Source organism: Lepisma saccharinum, chromosome 23 (assembly GCF_977018435.1).
Source record: "Lepisma saccharinum chromosome 23, izLepSacc3.1, whole genome shotgun sequence".
Taxonomy (NCBI): domain Eukaryota; kingdom Metazoa; phylum Arthropoda; class Insecta; order Zygentoma; family Lepismatidae; genus Lepisma; species Lepisma saccharinum.
This window is the reverse complement of record NC_139251.1, coordinates 52,213,024-52,231,654: the sequence shown is the minus strand read 5'-3', so window position 1 is coordinate 52,231,654 and position 18,631 is coordinate 52,213,024. Positions and strand designations below refer to the sequence as shown.

General features: G+C 36.9%; 1 protein-coding gene across 1 annotated transcript in view; it reads right to left on the bottom strand.

The window, feature by feature from the left end:
• Positions 1–18,631, bottom strand: part of LOC146005505 (uncharacterized) — a 106,092-nt gene that overhangs the window by 30,494 nt on the left and 56,967 nt on the right. Inside the window, exon 3 of the mRNA XM_083144750.1 lies at positions 6,823–7,661. Within this exon, the coding sequence (XP_083000876.1) occupies positions 6,823–7,661 (839 nt within the window). The remainder of the gene's footprint in view (positions 1–6,822; positions 7,662–18,631) is intronic.

Sequence of the window (18,631 nt, the reverse complement as noted above, 5' to 3'; positions counted from 1 at the left end):
TATCAGACTACCTTCCAAACTGACAAACCATACATAACATCAGAGTATTACTGCAGTCTTCTGGCAAAGTTAAAGGATGCTATTAAAGAAAAGCGTCGGGGAAAATTGAGAAGAAGTGTGTTGTTTCTGCAGGACAATGCTCCCGTTCACAAGCGTCTGGAAGAACAATGGATTTTCTGAAGGACCTAGGGTTTCAGTGTATTGACCACCCACCTTACTCACCAGACCTTGCGCCCTCTGATTATTATCTCTTCCCTAACTGAAAAAGTTCTGAAAGGACAGAAATTTAGAAGTGATAACGAGGTTATAGCAGCTGCCGAACAGTTTTTGCAGATCAGGAGAAATCTTTTTTTTTCGGAGGGGTTAGAGAAGTTGGAGCAACAAAGTGCCAAGTGTGTAGATCTTCGGGGAGAATACGTTGAATAGCCTGAAACTTTCATGCCTGTAGCTAAAGTGCTTCTGGGTCGGGCCGAGAACTTATCAGCCACCCCTCGTAATGTGAACCTTGCAGCTGGCATTCCAATCGTCTCACTGACACAACACACATACACACTGCAATAACACAAACAAGTAACGGCAAGTAACCAAGAATAACACTCTTGCGCACAGTACGCAATTAACACGCTCTTGGTTTACATCTGCTCACCACTATATTCACAGCTCTGTCCTCATCTAGACGCGAAGGAACAAAAAACTCGAGCTCTGAGATTTCGGATTGCAAGGAAGCTTACGAAAACCATTGACTCTTAACGGTTTCGTCTGCAGCGTAATCTTGATACAATGTTGCACATTCAAAACCTACAAATGATCCCCATCGACACAAAACTCTTTCAAGGATATAAACTTAAGCAGTACGTTACTGGTCAAAACTATGATTAAAATGTTTATTATCTGTGGCTCTTAACATCGTTTCTAAAACGTATTTTTTTGTGTATATAAGGGCAGAACTTGGATGAATTACAGATGATGAATTATAACACAGGTTAGTGCACGTTATGCAATATTTATATAAATGCCTGGGTATGTACATAAAAATAAGCAGGCATTACAGGCCGCAAATGTCGCGATCTCCGTCAGCGCCGCCCGCCACGCTTCTCCCGATCTCTCGGCTGAAGATTGAAATGGACGCACACTATAATGCAAACACAAAAAGAACCGATTAATTGAAGCCGCATGTTACTCAAATTATGTATCATTCAAAAAATGTATTATTAATCTAAACTACATGAGTTGTAAACTTGAAGTCATTTTTTTATGTATCCTGATCTGAAGATATACAATTATTAAGACATCATCTTGTAGGTGTAATTAGGTTCTATCACTTATGCTAGATGGTACATGTCCCCAAAACTCATTCAAAAGTCACTTTAATGGAAAATTAGTATCTACATGCTGAAGTATCAATGAGGAGTGGAAATGAATTAGGAGTTCCATGCTTAAGGTGGTATAGTAGTTGTTGATCCCAGAGTGGCCCTAGCAAAACAAGATAAGTTGCAGTCTGATGAAAGGACCTCTCGATCAGGTGCAAGAACAAACGTTTGTGACACAAACTTCTTTACACCACATAAAAAAATTCAATTTTTTCTAATTACTTATTGCAAATCAAATACATGACACAACACCAAAGGTTACACAAGTATAAAACCTTGAATATCTTCAATTACTTGGATTCTGCCAAAATAATCTATTAAATGTTGAATAGAAAATAGGCTTTAACCTGTATGAATTTCTGAATATCGTGTAAGATCCTGCTTCCATGGAAATGACTTTTCACATTTTGAATACACATAGGGCTTCTCTCTAGTATGAATTCTGAAATGTTCTCCACGATGTTCCTTCCATATAAAAGATCTTTTGCATGTTGAACAAACATGGGGCCTCTCTCCAGCTTGAATTATTAAATGTTTTCCAAGATCTTCCTTCCATGCAAACACACACAGAGTTTCTCTCCAGTATGAATTCTCAAATGTCTTCTAAGAATTTCCTTCCGTGTAACCGATTTCTTGCATGTTGAACACACACAAGGTTTATCTAACGTATGAATTACTGAATGTCGTCTGAGAGCTTCTTTCTGTGTAAATGATTTGTTACATGTTGAACACACACCGGACTTCTCTCCAGTATGAATTCTTAAATGTTTTTCAAGTCCTTCCTTCCGTGTAAATGATTTATTACATGTTGAGCAAGGGTAGGGTGTCTCTCCAGTATGAATTGTTAAATGTTTCCAAAGATTTGACTTTAGTTTAAATGAATCATTACTAGAGTTGGAAGTGGTCGGAAAAAGCAGCCCTTTTTGGAGAAAAAAAAACAGCTTTTTTAAGCTACTTTTCCCAAAATGTTGTACATCAATGAAAATACATTGCTTGGCTGCATTAATTTTATTTCACCACTTTTATTTATCTCTCTACTGTGAAAAGATGTCCATATGTAAATTTAAAGTACAACATAGAATTCATAGCAGACAAAGCATTTTGCAAAAATGATAGCTTTTTTGAATGGATAGTTTCTCCCAAATGTTATTTTCAAATTTCAGTGTTTTTTTTTTTTAAATATATCGAAATAGTATATACACTCACATAACTTGAGTAGTTTTACATATATTGTAAATAGAATCTAATAGTATAATTTTCAATGTGTGACTTGTTTGTTAAGTCCACTTAATGCACAGATAGGATCATCGGGACTGGACCTACAGTTAAAATTGGGATCCAAACTACTGCGCAATGTGGCTCCACTCGGTATCGAACCTGGGTATCGATTTTCAATATTTGGATTTGCACAAAAAGCAAAAGAAGAAGAAATGTTGCTACATATTTTAACTCACTTAATCAAATGTAACCTTCATGATACAGTTTCTTCTTGAATTATGTCTATAAACAAAAATCTACTATCAAACTCCATTACAATTGTATTTGGCATAACATATTTGTATTCTGGTTCTCAAGTGTATCACATATAATTTGACTTAATGGCCACTAAACTTGGTCATGGTACAGATGTGGTGTATTTTGGCAACCTAATGTAGTGGTTCTCAAACATTGTGGCACCACAGCAAGGTAAATTCACCCTTCTCAAAAAAAAATCAAATTTCTATTTTTTTAACTTTATGCTTTAATATGCACACTTGAAATTAAGTATTAATAAATAATGGAATATATGTCTAGGCTTTTTGACAAATATAAAATTTCGTTTAAAATACTTGGCAACCATTTGATTTAATGAACTCTCATGGCTTAGTATATTCATGACAAAGCTGGGTACCGGGCCACAGCCTGCCAGTTGAGAGGCACTGCCCTAGTGCATTGTGGCCCCAAAACTGAAATAGATTTGGCACGAATTACATTTTTTTAAAAATATGGCTTTCTATAAGTAACGTTTTGTTTCTTTAAGCCCACTTTATGCTCATACACATTAATTGGTGTTCGACCTACAGCTTAAAATGGGACTTGAACCACTGTGCTTTCATTGGGGATTAAACCTGGAACAAGGTGACAACATTACTTTATGCCTACCTGTACTCAGGGGAGGAGCCATACCCCCACCCCTTCTCCTCCAGCTATGTAATATTTAAATGGGAATCTATAAAAAGCCATAAAAAATAACATCCATGCTTTTTCAAGATTTTTTAAAAAAGATATTTTGTCCTTGCATAACTTAATATGTTCTTGTGTAGAGAGGCAGGTTTGAAAAGTCTGCAAAATTGGTAGCTTTAGTTTGTACAGCCATTGATGTAAGGCTACCAAACAGTCCATTCATTTTAATACCTGATCTGGCTTTTTCAAAGCAGTCAAGAAAGAATATATTTTTCTTTCTTAATTCACATTCAGATATGTTCTTTATTATAATAATAATTGCTAAAACATATTATTTAATTTTTTATATATATACTAGCTGATTGCCCGGCATTGCCCAGGTATTTATTTGTCCCAATCTTCTATTAGACACGAAAATAATGAATTCTATCAATAGTGTAAAATGAACTTGGAGTTGAACGGCATTGGGAGTGTCACTATTAATATCAGCGGGCCGGAAAACTATGGAATCCACACTAATATCGGTCGATTTACATGTCAACTGCTTCCCACCCCTAGGGGTGCCAGGGGTGTCTTGAAGTTGAACGGTATTGGGAGTGTCACTTTTCATCTCAGCAACCCCGAAAACTATGGATTCCACACTAATATCTGTCGTTTACGATTGTATTTGCATTTCACCCCCTTCCAACACCACCCTAGGGGTGCCTGGGGTGTCTTGTTGTTGAACGGCATTTTGAGTATCAATATTCATCCTAGAGACCCCGAAAACTATGGATTTCACTGTCAGTCATTTTCGATCATTTTTACATGTCAACCCTTCCCACCCACACCCCTAGGAGTACCAGAGGTGTCTTGGAGTTGATCGGCATTGGGAGTGTCACTATTCATATTAGAAACCCTGAAAACTATGGATTCCACACTAATATCGTCGTTTATGATCATTATTACTTGTCACCCCTTCCCACCCCACCCTCAGGGGTGCCAGGGGTGTCTTACCCCACAGTATTTCTTTTCAGGTTGAAAATTATATGCATATCAAGTTTGGTTGAAATCGCTCCAGGCATTCGAGTGTTATGCGGGAACAAACAAACACACAAACACACACATCCATTTTTATATATTAGATTATTTACTAAACATAGAATTTCAAGGCTACTCAATGGTAATGGTATAAAAAAATTAAAGGAAATTTGAAACCACAGTAAATTTGAGGAATACAGTACTATTTGAAAATTTATCAGAATTGAATGTAAACGATAAGAACAAAAAGCTCCAAGCTGCACCCTGTGTGACACCCTTTGCCTGTAAGTGACCATGTGTTTCTGGTCGGGAGGGAGGGAGGGCTTAATTTTTTTCCACTACTTTGGACCATAATACTGAAACTCCACGATTGCATGTTTAGCTCTAGTACCTACTGCAACATAATTTTGCCAACCACTGTGGCAGAATGGTTAGCAAAGCATGCTACGATGCCAGGGGTTCTGGGTTTGTTCAAAAAAGCTGGCTTTATGCAACTCTAATCATTACACACTGAGCATGCGAAGGGTTTCTCTCCAGTATGAACTATTAAATGTTCTCTAAGATCATTCTTTCATGCAAATAATTTGTTACATGTTGAACACACATGGGGCTTCTCTAAAGTATGAATTCTTAAATGTTTTTCAAGACCTTAATTCCGAGCAAATGATTTGTTAAACATTGAACAAAGCAAGGGTTTCTCTCCAGTATTTATTAGTTAATGTTTTCTAAGATATGACTTCAGTGTAAAGGCATTATTACACTCAACATAAAAAGGGTTTCTCTCCAGTATGAATTATTAAATGTTTCCTAAGATCATTCTTTCGTGCAAATGATTTGTTACATGTTGAGCACACATGGGGCTTCTCTCCAGTATGAATTATTATATGTTTCCTAAGATCATTCTTTCGTGCAAATGATTTGTTACATGTTGAGCACACATGGGGCTTCTCTCCAGTATGAATTATTAAATGTTTTCTAAGATCTGCCTTCCTTCCAAATGATTTTTTACATGTTGAACACACATGGGGCTTCTCTCCAGTATGAATTATTAAATGTTTTCTAAGATCTGCCTTCCATACAAATGATTTGTTACATATTGAACACACATGGGGTTTCTCTCCAGTATGAATTATTAAATGTTTTTGAAGGCTATACTTCCATACAAATGATTTGTTACATGTTGAACACACATGGGGCTTCTCTCCAGTATGAATTATTAAATGTTTTTCAAGACTATCCTTCCGTTCAAATGATTTGTTACACGTTGAACACACATAGGGCTTCTCTCCAGTATGAATTATTAAATGTTTTTCAACACTATCCTTCCTTCTAAATGATTTGTTACATGTTGAACACACATAAGGCTTCTCTCCAGTATGAATTATTAAATGTTTTTCAAGGCTCTCCTTCCGTGCAAATGATTTGTTACATGTTGAACACACATGGGGTTTCTCTCCAGTATGAATTATTAAATGCTTTTCAAGGCCATGCTTCCATGCAAATGATTTGTTACACGTTGCACACACATGAGGCTTCTGTCCAGTATGAATTATTAAATGTTTTTCAAGGCCATGCTTCCATGCAAATGATATGTTACACGTTGAACAAACGTAGGGTTTCTCTCCAGTATGAAATATTAAATGTTTTTTAAGGCCATCCTTCCATGCAAATGATTTGTTACATGTTGAACACACATGGGGCTTCTCTCCAGTATGAATTATTAAATGTTTTCTAAGATCTGTGATCCTTTTAAATGATTTGTTACATGTTGAACACATATGGGGCTTTTCTGCAGTATGAATTATTATATGTTTTTCAAGGCTATCCTTCCATGCAAATGATTTGTTACATGTTGAACAAAGGTAGGGTTTCTCTCCAGTATGAATTATTAAATGTCTCCTAAGTTCATTCTCTCGTGCAAATGGTTTGTTACATGTTGAACACACATGGGGCTTCTCTCCAGTATGAATTATTAAATGTTTTCTAAGATCTGCCATCCTTCCGAATGATTTGTTACATGTTGAACATACATGGGGCTTCTCTCCAGTATGAATTATTAAATGTTTTTCAAGGCTATCCTTCCATGCAAATGATTTGTTACATGTTGAACACACATGGGGTTTCTCTCCAGTATGAATTATTAAATGTTTTTCAAGTCTATACTTCCATTGAAATGATTTGTTACACATAGAACACACATGGAGCATCTCTCCAGTATGAATTATTAAATGTTTTCTAAGATCTGCCATCCTTCCAAATGATTTGTTACAAGTTGAACACGCATGGGGCTTCTCTCCAGTATGAATCATTAAATGTTTTTCAAGACTATCCTTCCATGCAAATGATTTGTTACATGTTGAACACACATGAGGCTTCTCTCCAGTATGAATTATTAAATGTTTTTTAAGGCTATCCTTCCATGCAAATGATTTGTTACATGTTGAACACATATGGGGCTTCTCTCCAGTATGAATTATTAAATGTTTTCTAAGTTCTCCCATCCTTCCAAATGATTTGTTACATGCTGAACACACATGGGGCTTCTCTCCAGTATGAATTATTAAATGTTTTCTAAGATCTGCCATCCTTACAAATGATTTGTTACATGTTGAACATACATGGGGCTTCTCTCCAGTATGAATTCTTAAATGTTTCCTAAGACTTGACTTCACTGCAAACGTATTGTTACACACTGAACATACAAAGGGCTTGTCTCCAGTATCAGTTCTGGAATGTTTTCGAAGATCTTCCTTGCTTCCAACACTATGAGTTTTCAAATGCTTTCTAAAACTGTGTTTTAATGATAGAGATTTGCTACAGGTTGAACACAAAAAAGACTTTTCACCACTATGACCTCCTGTATATTCCACAAGATATTTTATCCCCTTAAATGATTCCTTGCACATTGAGCACTCAAACGAATTTGTTCTACTATGATTTTGCATGTGAACAGCAAGTTCATATTTATCACTAAACAAATTAATTCCATAATTACAAATAGCAAAACCTTCACAGTTTGAAGATTTTGTAGATTCTCCTTCTCTTGTAGATTCCAGAGTCGTTCCACTACTCTTAGTCGCACAGCAGAATGCTGTCTCTAGTGTCGAGCTGCAAGAAAGAAATCCTATCAGAAGTGATTTTGAGTAGTGGGAAAGTATATAGGATGAGCACCACTTACAAGTGTAGGAAGTATGAACCCCCCTCAGGCAGATTTGTTTACACTTAAAACTAGCTCAACATGCCCATATGAGCTTTTTGCTCAAGTGTGGAACCCTGTCTAATCCAAGATTTTTGTAAAAATGCCTTCTGGAATTTCTCAGAAAGTATGAACCCCCCTCAGATTGATGTGCCTATACTTACAAAAGGCACTTCTGTGGGATTGTTGTCCATAAATTTGTCAAAAATATGCCCCTCTTGATATTTTTTTTTGGCCACACTTAAAACTAGGCCAAAAATACTCATATGAGCCATGCACACCCACCCACACATATTTACTATTTCTGCTTATACAGTGTAACTTAGAATAAACAAAATTCAACAAGACAGGACCAGTCCAAACAAAATTCAACAAGACAGGACAAGAATAGACAAGATTCAACAAGACAGAACACAATATTACAGGTTAGGACCAGTCCAAACAAAATTCAACAAGACAGGACAAGAATAGACAAGATTCAACAAGACAGGACACAATATTACAGGTTAGGACCAGTCCAAACAAAATTCAACAAGACAGAACAAGAATAGACAAGATTCAACAAGACAGAACAAGAATAGACAAAATTCAACAAGACAGAACAAGAATAGACAAGATTCAACAAGACAGGACACAATATTACAGGTTAGGACCAGTCCAAACAAGATTCAACAAGACAGGACACAATATTACAGGTTAGGACCAGTCCAAACAAAATTCAACAAGACAGGACACAATATTACAGGTTAGGACCAGTCCAAACAAAATTCAACAAGACAGGACACAATATTACAGGTTAGGACCAGTCCAAACAAAATTCAACAAGACAGGACAAGAATAAACAAGATTGGACAATTAATAAACAGAAATTTTGAAAGCAAGGTTTTGATTGGTCCGACAAAACTATAAAAGCCAGGGCACAGTGCAGATTCTTCACCATTGCTGGATTGGCAGTGGAACCCACAAGTGGGGGGGCAGAACCTGAACAGGCTCCACCAAAGTATAGGAGAATTGAAGCATATAATTTGGCGGAATAACCCAAGTAAGGTCATAGAAACAATATACATTGATACCATAAAAGACAAATTTTTGGCAAAAAGAGGGAAAGGGGGGAAAAAGGGCCTGTGGCACGGCCAGTTCCACTGCACGGATCAATACTCGGGGCAGTTTCTCAGATTCCCGCACCGAGGAGCTGCGGCACGGCCAGTTCCACTGCACGGATCAATACTCGGTGCAGTTTCTCAGATTCCCGCCCGGAGGAGCTGCGGCACGGCCAGTTCCACTGCACGGATCAATACTCGGGGCAGTTCCTCAGATTCCCGCCCCAAGGAGTTGTGGGATCAATATTCCCCGCCCGGGCAGTTTTATTCCTGCCAAAGTGGTTCCTAAATACAATATCTCAAGAACTAATTGACATAGAGCTATGCAGTTTTTTTGGCTGCACTGAACCCAACTGATATTTTTTATCCAGTATAGAGTTTTGATTTGAACCCCAAGAAATTTTATATAAATACCAAAGCCAAAAATATTAACACACACACACACACACACATACACACATACACACACACAAAGCACAGTACTGAACCCAACTGATATTTTTATCCAGTATAGAATTTTGATTTGAATCCCAGGAAATTGTATATAATAAACAACAACAAAAATGCCAAGTCAAAAATATTGTAATCAATGCAATAAGAATATATCCAGCCCCAATTGGGCCAAGCACCAAAAGATTTGTGACCCAGACAAATACAGAACTCCCACAAAAATATGCCCCAAATGCAATAGAAAATATAACATGCAATATTTCACATATAAACATAAAGGCACTTGCTCTGCACAGTCATCAACATTGCCCCCACAACCATCCACATCTGGTCTGAAAAGGAAGCATGAAGCACCTGTTAATGCTGGACCTGCAAAGCAGCTATGCTATGCACCTATCCTTAGCAGTTTTAATGCCCAACTTAGGGATTATCGGTTTGTATCAGAGCCAAGATGTGGCATTAAGAATTTTTTGAACAGTAAAAAACCTGATGTGCAGGCAATTCTAAATGCACAAAATGGCTCTTATAAGCTGTCCCTCAAATTGTATACTCAATATAAGAAACCAAATGGCACAAAATTTATACAGCCCCACATAACAGCAACTGTACCTGTATATTCAAATGCAAATTCAGACACAATAATAAGCAGGTTGATAGATCAATTGAACATTAAACACTCTGAATTTGCAGCAAAAGAGTCTGGATGGAGCCTATGCGGCTCTCCACACAGGTTATATGTTAATATTTCTGAATTCAGCCCATTACAAGGTTCTACATATTTGCCATTACCTGATAATATTAAAAACAGAAGAGCCGTGGTTAATATAAAAAATACCGACCAGAAATGCTTTTTGTGGTGTATATTAGCTGCTTTGTTTCCAGTTTCAAGAAATCCTCAGAGAATAAATTATTACAAACAACATGAACATGATTTTGACGATGCAATGGAGGGTTTAGAATATCCAATGTCTGTACAGAATATTGATAAATTTGAAAAAAAGGCCCGGGATATTAATGGCAAACAATTATCTATTAATGTATTTATTTGTTCCACTGGCAATTGCCCGATAGAACCTCTCAGAATCAGTACATTTGATGATGATTCTGCTGTTCCGATTGATCTGCTCTTAATTGAAGGGGATGGCACATATCATTACACTCTGATACATAATCTTGAAGCTTTAGTGAGAACACAACTAGACAAATCCAATACAATATTCAAGTTGTGCAGAAGATGTTTAAGTGTATTTGATGGCAAAAAAATAATAAAAGGGGTTTGTAAAGTGAATGCAGAAATTGCAAAAAACAAGTTAATTGAGCATCTGAAATATTGTGGCAATCATAAACCTGTTCATATGGTGATGCCAATGCCAAGTGAAAATTGCAAATTCAAAAAGTTTGAAGCCTTGTTGGAACACCCAGCATATATTGTCTGTGATTTTGAATCAATCCTCAAATCTCTTGCATCCTGCAATCCAGATCCTGAAGAATCTTCAATTACACCATACCAGCTACATGAACCTTCCAGTTTTTATTATGTGGTTGTACAGGATGGTGTTGTTACCAAAAAAGATTCATACATGGGACCAGATGCCATCAAAATATTTGCACATAGAATAGAAAATGAGTGCCGTGACATAGCATCTAATATTTTATTAAAATCAAAACCCATGTTGCCTTTAACAGAGAAACAGATTGAAGATTTCAACAATGCAGAAAAATGCCCGGTATGTGATTGTGAATTTTCAGATACAAATATCAAGGTGAAACACCATTCTCATACAGATGGTAAATTCAAAATGGCCCTGTGTAATAGCTGTAATATTAAGATCAAGAGACCAAAATTTATCCCCATATTTTGCCATGGAGCATCCAATTATGATTTCCATCATTTGATCAGATATGAGGGGTTTGACAAGCAGAATTTAAATATTTTAGCTGAAAATGATGAAAAATATATATCTATAAGCAAAATAATTAAAGTTAATGGTGTTCCTATTCACATAAGATTTCTTGATTCTTACAGAATTTTATCTGCTAGCCTGGCTACACTGGCCACTCAATTATCTGATGATCAATTCAAAATCACACGTGCTTTGTTTCCAAATCAGGACCTGAAATTAATTAGGCGGAAGGGTGTATATCCATATGATTATGTTACAGATTTTTCTAAATTTGATGAATGTTCTTTGCCACCACAACAAGAGTTTTACAGCAAAATCAGAGGATCTGGAATCACTGATGATGATTATCACCATGCCCAATTGATGTGGAACAATTTAAAATGCCAGACATTTGGTGATTATCACATGGCTTATTTGAAACTTGATGTGACCCTCTTTGCTGATATAATGCAGGCATTCAGAAAATCTTCCATGCAAAATTATGGACTGGACCCAATATATTTTTTCAGTGCCCCGGGCCTAGCATGGTCTGCAATGTTTTTAAACACCAAAATGCCATTGGATCTGATCCAAGATCAGAACATGTATCTGTTTATGGAGGAAGATATAAGAGGGGGGATGGTGCAATGTTCTCAGAGATATGCCAGAGCTAATAACAAATATATGCCTGATTATAATCCAGCATTGCCATCAAATTATATACTGTATGTGGATGCAAACAGCCTCTATGGTCGCGCTATGATGGATAAATTGCCATATGCAGGGCTTGAGTGGGTTGAAGATTTTAATATTGAGGATCTTAAGGACTTTGATGATAGTAATTATGGCCTATTCTTAGAGGTTGATCTGACAATTCCAGATCATTTACACAACAAATTTTCTGATCTGCCCCCAATTCCCGAGGTTCAGTGCTCACCTGGCTCTAAACAGAAGAAGCTCATGATGACACTGGAGCCAAAACAGGGTTATGTCATATATTACAAAAACCTCCAGTTCCTGATGAATCATGGTGTTCAAGTGACCAAACTTGGCAAAGTTTTGAGGTTCAGGCACTCAAAATGGTTGAAACCATATATTGATATAAAAACACAAAGCTTCGAACATCTGCAATGAGCCAATTTGATAAGTCCTTGTTTAAATTGATGGTCAATTCTGTGTATGGCAAAACAATTGAAAATGTCAGAAAACATACCGATGTTAAAATAATTACTGACCCCAGCCTGAGCAAAAAATTGGTTGCAAAGCCTAATTTCAATTATAGAAGAATTTATGATGAAAATATGGCACTTTTCAACATGAAAAAAACAAAGATTAAGTTTGATAAACCTATTTATGTAGGGGCTGCAATATTGGATTTGGCCAAATTACTCTCTCTCTAGCCTTCTTAAACCCGAAGGTTCATGGCTGCAGCAACACAGGCCTTCCATCTGTCCCTATCTTGAGCAAGATCTATATACTCTTTTCCATCCCTACCGATTTCCTATATGTTAATATTGTATTATGATGTGTTCAAACCTTTTTATGGTGATAATATAAAATTGATGTACATGGACACGGATAGTTTTATTCTTGATATTAAAACAGAAGATGTTTATCAAGATATGGCACAGCCTGAATTGTTTAAATATTTTGATACCAGTGAATTGCCAGGCCATTTGAATATTCAACCCCACAACAAAAAAGTGCCCGGCAAGTTAAAAGATGAGACACTTGGTGATGTTATTGTGGAATTTGCTGGGTTAAGTGCCAAGATGTACAGTTTTAAAACATGTAGTGGTGTTGCTGCTAAAAAGGCCAAGGGTATTGGCAAAGTAGCTGTGGAAAAAGAGCTTAAATTTGAAGATTATAAAAATTGTCTCAAATCCCAGAATTTAATCAAAACATCAGAATCCAGAATCCAGAGTGTGGATCACTTATTGACTTCAAATGTTGTAAGAAAAGTGGCTCTGGACCCACATGATGATAAGAGATGCATTTTGTCATGTGGCATTCATACTTTACCATGGGGTCATTGTGATTTGAAAAATGGCAATCAATGCCCAATCACAGAGCATGATTTGAAATAAATAAACATTCCTATGAACTTATTTGGGTTCAAAAAACAAGATATTATGGAGCTGCCAACACCACAACCCTCTTCTGATATGATATCTAAACTGAGTGGTTTCTTAATTATTCATCTGAACAGCATACTTACAGATATTGATGAGGAAACAGGCAAAATATTGTACATATTTAACAATAATTTAAATCATTACCAATTACCTGTAGGTGGGCAATTGCAATTTATTACAACCCCTGAGGGTGATGTCAAAATTTCAGTAGGGAGAAATATTTATAGAATTAAGCACTCAAACATGGTTTCTGGCACTGTATATACTGTTTCTGCTGGTGACTGCTTATATATTGAGGTCCCTGGATCTTATGATAAGCTTATACCCTTTTTTATAGAATTAAGAATCAGATACTCTATAATAAATAACTACTAAACAAAATGCCTAATGATATTTTTGGCCATACAAGACATGAAGATCACAGTGATGAGATTCTGATGCTTGATGTCAGAGTCATGAAATTAAGAAGTGATTTACAAGCTTTACAAACTACACTCAATGCCAGTCTTCAATTAGAAATTACAAATTTGCAATCACAATGCATGGACCCTCTTCTTAAAATTGATTCTGAACTCAAATTGCTGCTTCAGAAATATACTGACCTGGCCACATTGGATAATTTTCAAAGTTTAGAAGAGGCTGTAGCAGCTCTTCAAGCCAAATTTAAAACCCAAGCTAACAATTCTGAGCAATTGAAACAGCAATTGGAAGAGCAGATAAATAATGTCCAGACACAGCTCCAAACAATTGTCAAAAGCATAAAATCACAAGAAGATTTTGATCTAGTGATTTCCACTCTAAAGGAACAGATTCAGTCACTCCAAATACCTAATCTGGACCCTCTGAACAATGCCATAGCCGAGGTTAAAGAAAAAATTGAGACACTTGAAAATTTTATGAACAATTTGCCATCTTCTGATGCTTTGAATGCAATAACTCGGAGTGTAGCAAATATTAAGCTGCAACTTGAAACATATGAAGATTTTGGAAAAATTCAAAGTACCATAACCCATCTTGAAGGTACAATAGCAGCAGTGCAAAGTGATTTGGCAAATGTACTAGAATCCAGATTGCCTGGGATTGTAGATACTCTTGTCAGTGTCCAGCACCAAATCACAAAGCTTGAAAACCTCAACACTGAATCTGAACTGTCTCATTTTCATCATTTGATAGATGATATCCAAACAAAACTTGAAATTTTACAACAATCCACACCCTCTCAGGCAGATATAGCCCTGCTCCAAAATGCTATGCAAAATGTGGCTGATGCTTCTGAATTAAATGATGTGAAATTGGCACTTGAATCTTTGCAAAATACAGTATCAAATTTGCCTACATCACAGGAACTTAAAAATATTAAGAGAGCAGTGAATAGGATATTGAAATCAGAAGATATCAAGAATACCCAGGCAGAGATCAAACATCTCACTCAGGCAGTGGCCACTCTACCAACCAATCAACATATTAATGAATTGCATGCCCTGTTTGAGGATATCAGAAGACAGGTCCATGATCTTACAGCTCAAAATTCAAAATTGGCAGTTGTTGAAAATTTGCAACAAATTGTAGCTAATATCAAGAAACAGCTAGGGACCATGGAATCCAATCAAGCAAATGCTTTGTCTGTTTTTGCCACCCAGCTACAAGAAATTGTGCAACAATACAAGAGACTTGTTGTGGACATAAAAATAAAGCCAGGCCATGATGATGTTGTTAGGACTATCAATGAGCATCTTGAAACTGTAACAAGCAGATTGCTCACAGCAGAAAAGGAAATAACAGGCATAATCGAGAATCCAAAACATACAGTAATTCTTGAATTGTACAGCATCCCCAACAAAGAATATGATTCTCCATTTACACCAGGTGGCAAAATATATATGCTGTCCCCTGCACAATTTTATTACCAGTTTTTTGTTGGGGGCACATTGAGACCAATCAAGATCAAATATTGGCTACAGCCACAGGCACATCACTACCCTACCTTATCAATAACAAATGCTGATAACAGAGTGAAAATCACCAGTGTGGAATTAGAGGATTTTACAGACCCCAATACATTAGAAACAGCCTATGTTGAAGATGATGGCTCTCTGGAATTTAAAATACAAATAGGGGACAAATTATATTTAGAAAATCCTGCAGTTTCAGCTGCTGAACACCCCATAGTTGCAATATTCTTGTTTACATATTATGTCTAGAAAAATTATTGTTGATGAATTACACAGACAAGCCCGACATAATTTTAAGAGACTCCCAGTAGTTACAAAGGGCATAGATGATTTATGGCAGGGGGACTTGATTGAAATGGCAAGTGGCCAGTTGAAAAACTTAGACAAAATCAACAAGGGCTACAAGTATCTACTCACTGTAATAGACACATTTTCAAAATTTGCCTGGGCTGTGCCACTCAAATCCAAGACTGGGGCATGTGTTACAGAAGCTTTTAGAACAATTACACTGGTCTACGTCCATTTTGCTGACTGGAGGCTGATGGTTGTTCTTTAGTAATTCGAGGGTGGTAAATCCAAAACCGAAATCCGTTTTTTTCTATCACGTCAGGTTTCGGAGGAAAATAGAAAATTATCTAATATTAGGGATGTATATTTAGAGCAATGAAACAGCGTATTACGTAAAGAGGGCACAAGATGGCAGCACATGGAATATTATAATGAATATTATTTCAATCAGTTATTCGAGCATTGTTAGCCCCAAAACAAAGAACAAATATTACTGACTTTGTAAGGAAAGCATATAGTGCATATTTTGGAATTAAATTGGGTGACCAAGATAAATCCTGGGCACCTCATAAAAGTATGCAGGACCTGTGTAGACTAAAGGAAAGAAATATATTATCGTCTGGAACAACCTTCATGTATTGGGAAAGAGAGAGGCATCTATTAAGATATTTTCAAAGGGACGAAGAACTTGTCTATTGTACAGATGTGAAGGGACTAATTGAAGCTATGGGATGTACGTATAATGCAGAAGAATGGAGGCTTTTTATTGATAGGTCGAAGAGGAGTTTGGAGTGTGTGTTGCTGTATAATGGCAATAAGTTAGCATCCATTCCTGTTGGCCACTCCGTACATTTGAAGCAAAGCTACGAAACAATGAAAGAACTGCTTCGAAAGATAAAGTATGCAAATGACAGTTGGCTTGTGTGCGGAGATCTCAAGGTCATTTCACTGTTACTTGGTCAACAAGCAGGTTTCACGAAATATCCATGCTTTTTGTGTTTATGGGACAGTCGAGCAAGGAACGAACATTGGGTACGAAGACTGTGTGTGGTCTGCCAGGAAAAGTTTTGAAGTCGGGGCGAAAACCATCCAGAACAAGCCGCTTGTTGATCCTAAGAAAGTGTTCCTCCACTGCACATTAAGTTGGGATTAATGAAGCAGTATGTAAAAGCTTTGGATAAGAATGGGGCTTGCTTTAAATACATTTGCTCAAAATTTCCTGCATTGACGCATGAGAAAGTAAAAGCAGGTATTTTTGATGGTCCTCAGATAAGGATGCCAATGAAAGATGAAGAATTCTTACAAACAATGAACCGCACAGAGAAAGATGCATGGTGTGACTTTTCTGATGTCATTACAAACTTTCTTGGAAACTTCAGGGCGCACAACTACGAGGTTCTGGTTGAAAATTTGTTGGTGACGTTTCAAAAGTTAGGAGTAAATATGAGTGTCAAGTTTCACTTCCTGCACAGCCACTTAGATATATTTCCGTCCAATCTTGGTGCCGTAAGTGAAGAACAGGGCGAACGCTTCCACCAAGACATAAAAACCATGGAGCACCGATATCAGGGGAGGTGAAATGAAAACATGATGGCCGACTATTGCTGGTGCTTGCAACGTGACGTTCCTGAGGCCACCTACTCCAGAAAATCAAAGAAACGAAAATGTTTGTCTAAGTAGGTATGCATGTTGTGCTATTCTGTGGTGTATGTTAAGTTTAGCATAAGTACCGGCATCGGGTGTTGACTGTCTGTGCTCGTGAAACAAATTGATCAATTTGCCGGAATTGCCTAAACTTTTTGTCCATAAAGAACTCCCCATTGAGAAAATACAAACGTATGTTTGATTTAAACAACGTGACGTGATACTCTGCATGGACATCTGACTACGTCGCAATCTCTTTGCAAGTGCTGTTGGAATGTAGCCGGATATAATTTTCTTAAAATTTTGAAATGTAACTTGTGAAACAATGCAACTTAATACCTGTTATCAGCTAAGCCACCTATGTTTGTAGTCCTATAATTTCATTATATGCAGATATCTATATGGAAAATTGTTGGAGTTTAGCCCAGTATTATAATATTGTGAAAATTTTCAAATGTGATTTGTGAAAAATTGTGACGTGATACACTTCTTCTGACTACATATTTGGAATCAGCGACCCCAAATTATATAGAATCAGTTAAAATATCTAAGTCGGCAGAAAAATAAATTTTATTATGTACAGATATCTAAAAAAAAGGTAAAAAAAAAGGTAAAGTGTTCCCCTGTGCATATCACCACGCCATGAAGGCGTATAGGGGGTGTGGGAGTAACGCCCCACACTTTCTTGATCCGGTCGTGAGTGGGGGTGATGTGATCAGCATCACGCCCCTGACCGCCTTTACCCCCCAGGGTTTCCCCCAGGTACCCATGTTATTCGACGCTGGGTGGGCGCCGGGGCCGCTTCCACCGTTAGAAAAGTTCCCGGATTTGAACCGGCCGGGGATCGAACCCGGGACCTTGAGCATGGTAGTCAGACGCGTTACCGAATGAGCCACCGCGGCCACTATGGTACATATGTACAGATATCTATATGGAAAATTGTTGGAGTTTAGCCCAGTATTATAATATTGTGAAAATTTTCAAATGTGATTTGTGAAAAATTGTGACGTGATACACTTTTTCTGACTACATATTTGGAATCAGCGACCTCAAATTATATAGAATCAGTTAAAACATCTAAGTCAGCTGAAAAAGAAATTTCATTATGTGCAGATATCTATATGGAAAATTGTTGGAGTTTGGGCCAGTATTATAATATTGTGAAAATTTTCAAATGTGATTTGTGAAAAATTGTGACGTGATACACTTTTTCTGACTACATATTTGGAATCAGTGACCTCAAATTATATAGAATCAGTTAAAATATCTAAGTCAGCAGAAAAAAAAATTTCATATGTAGACCAGTGTTATCAATCAGAGTGGAAGATCCCCGCGCTATTTGCAAACAGATAATGGCAAAGAATTTTATAATTCGGTGTTTCAACAATTTATTAAAAGCCAGGCAATAAAACATTATTCGAGTTACAGTG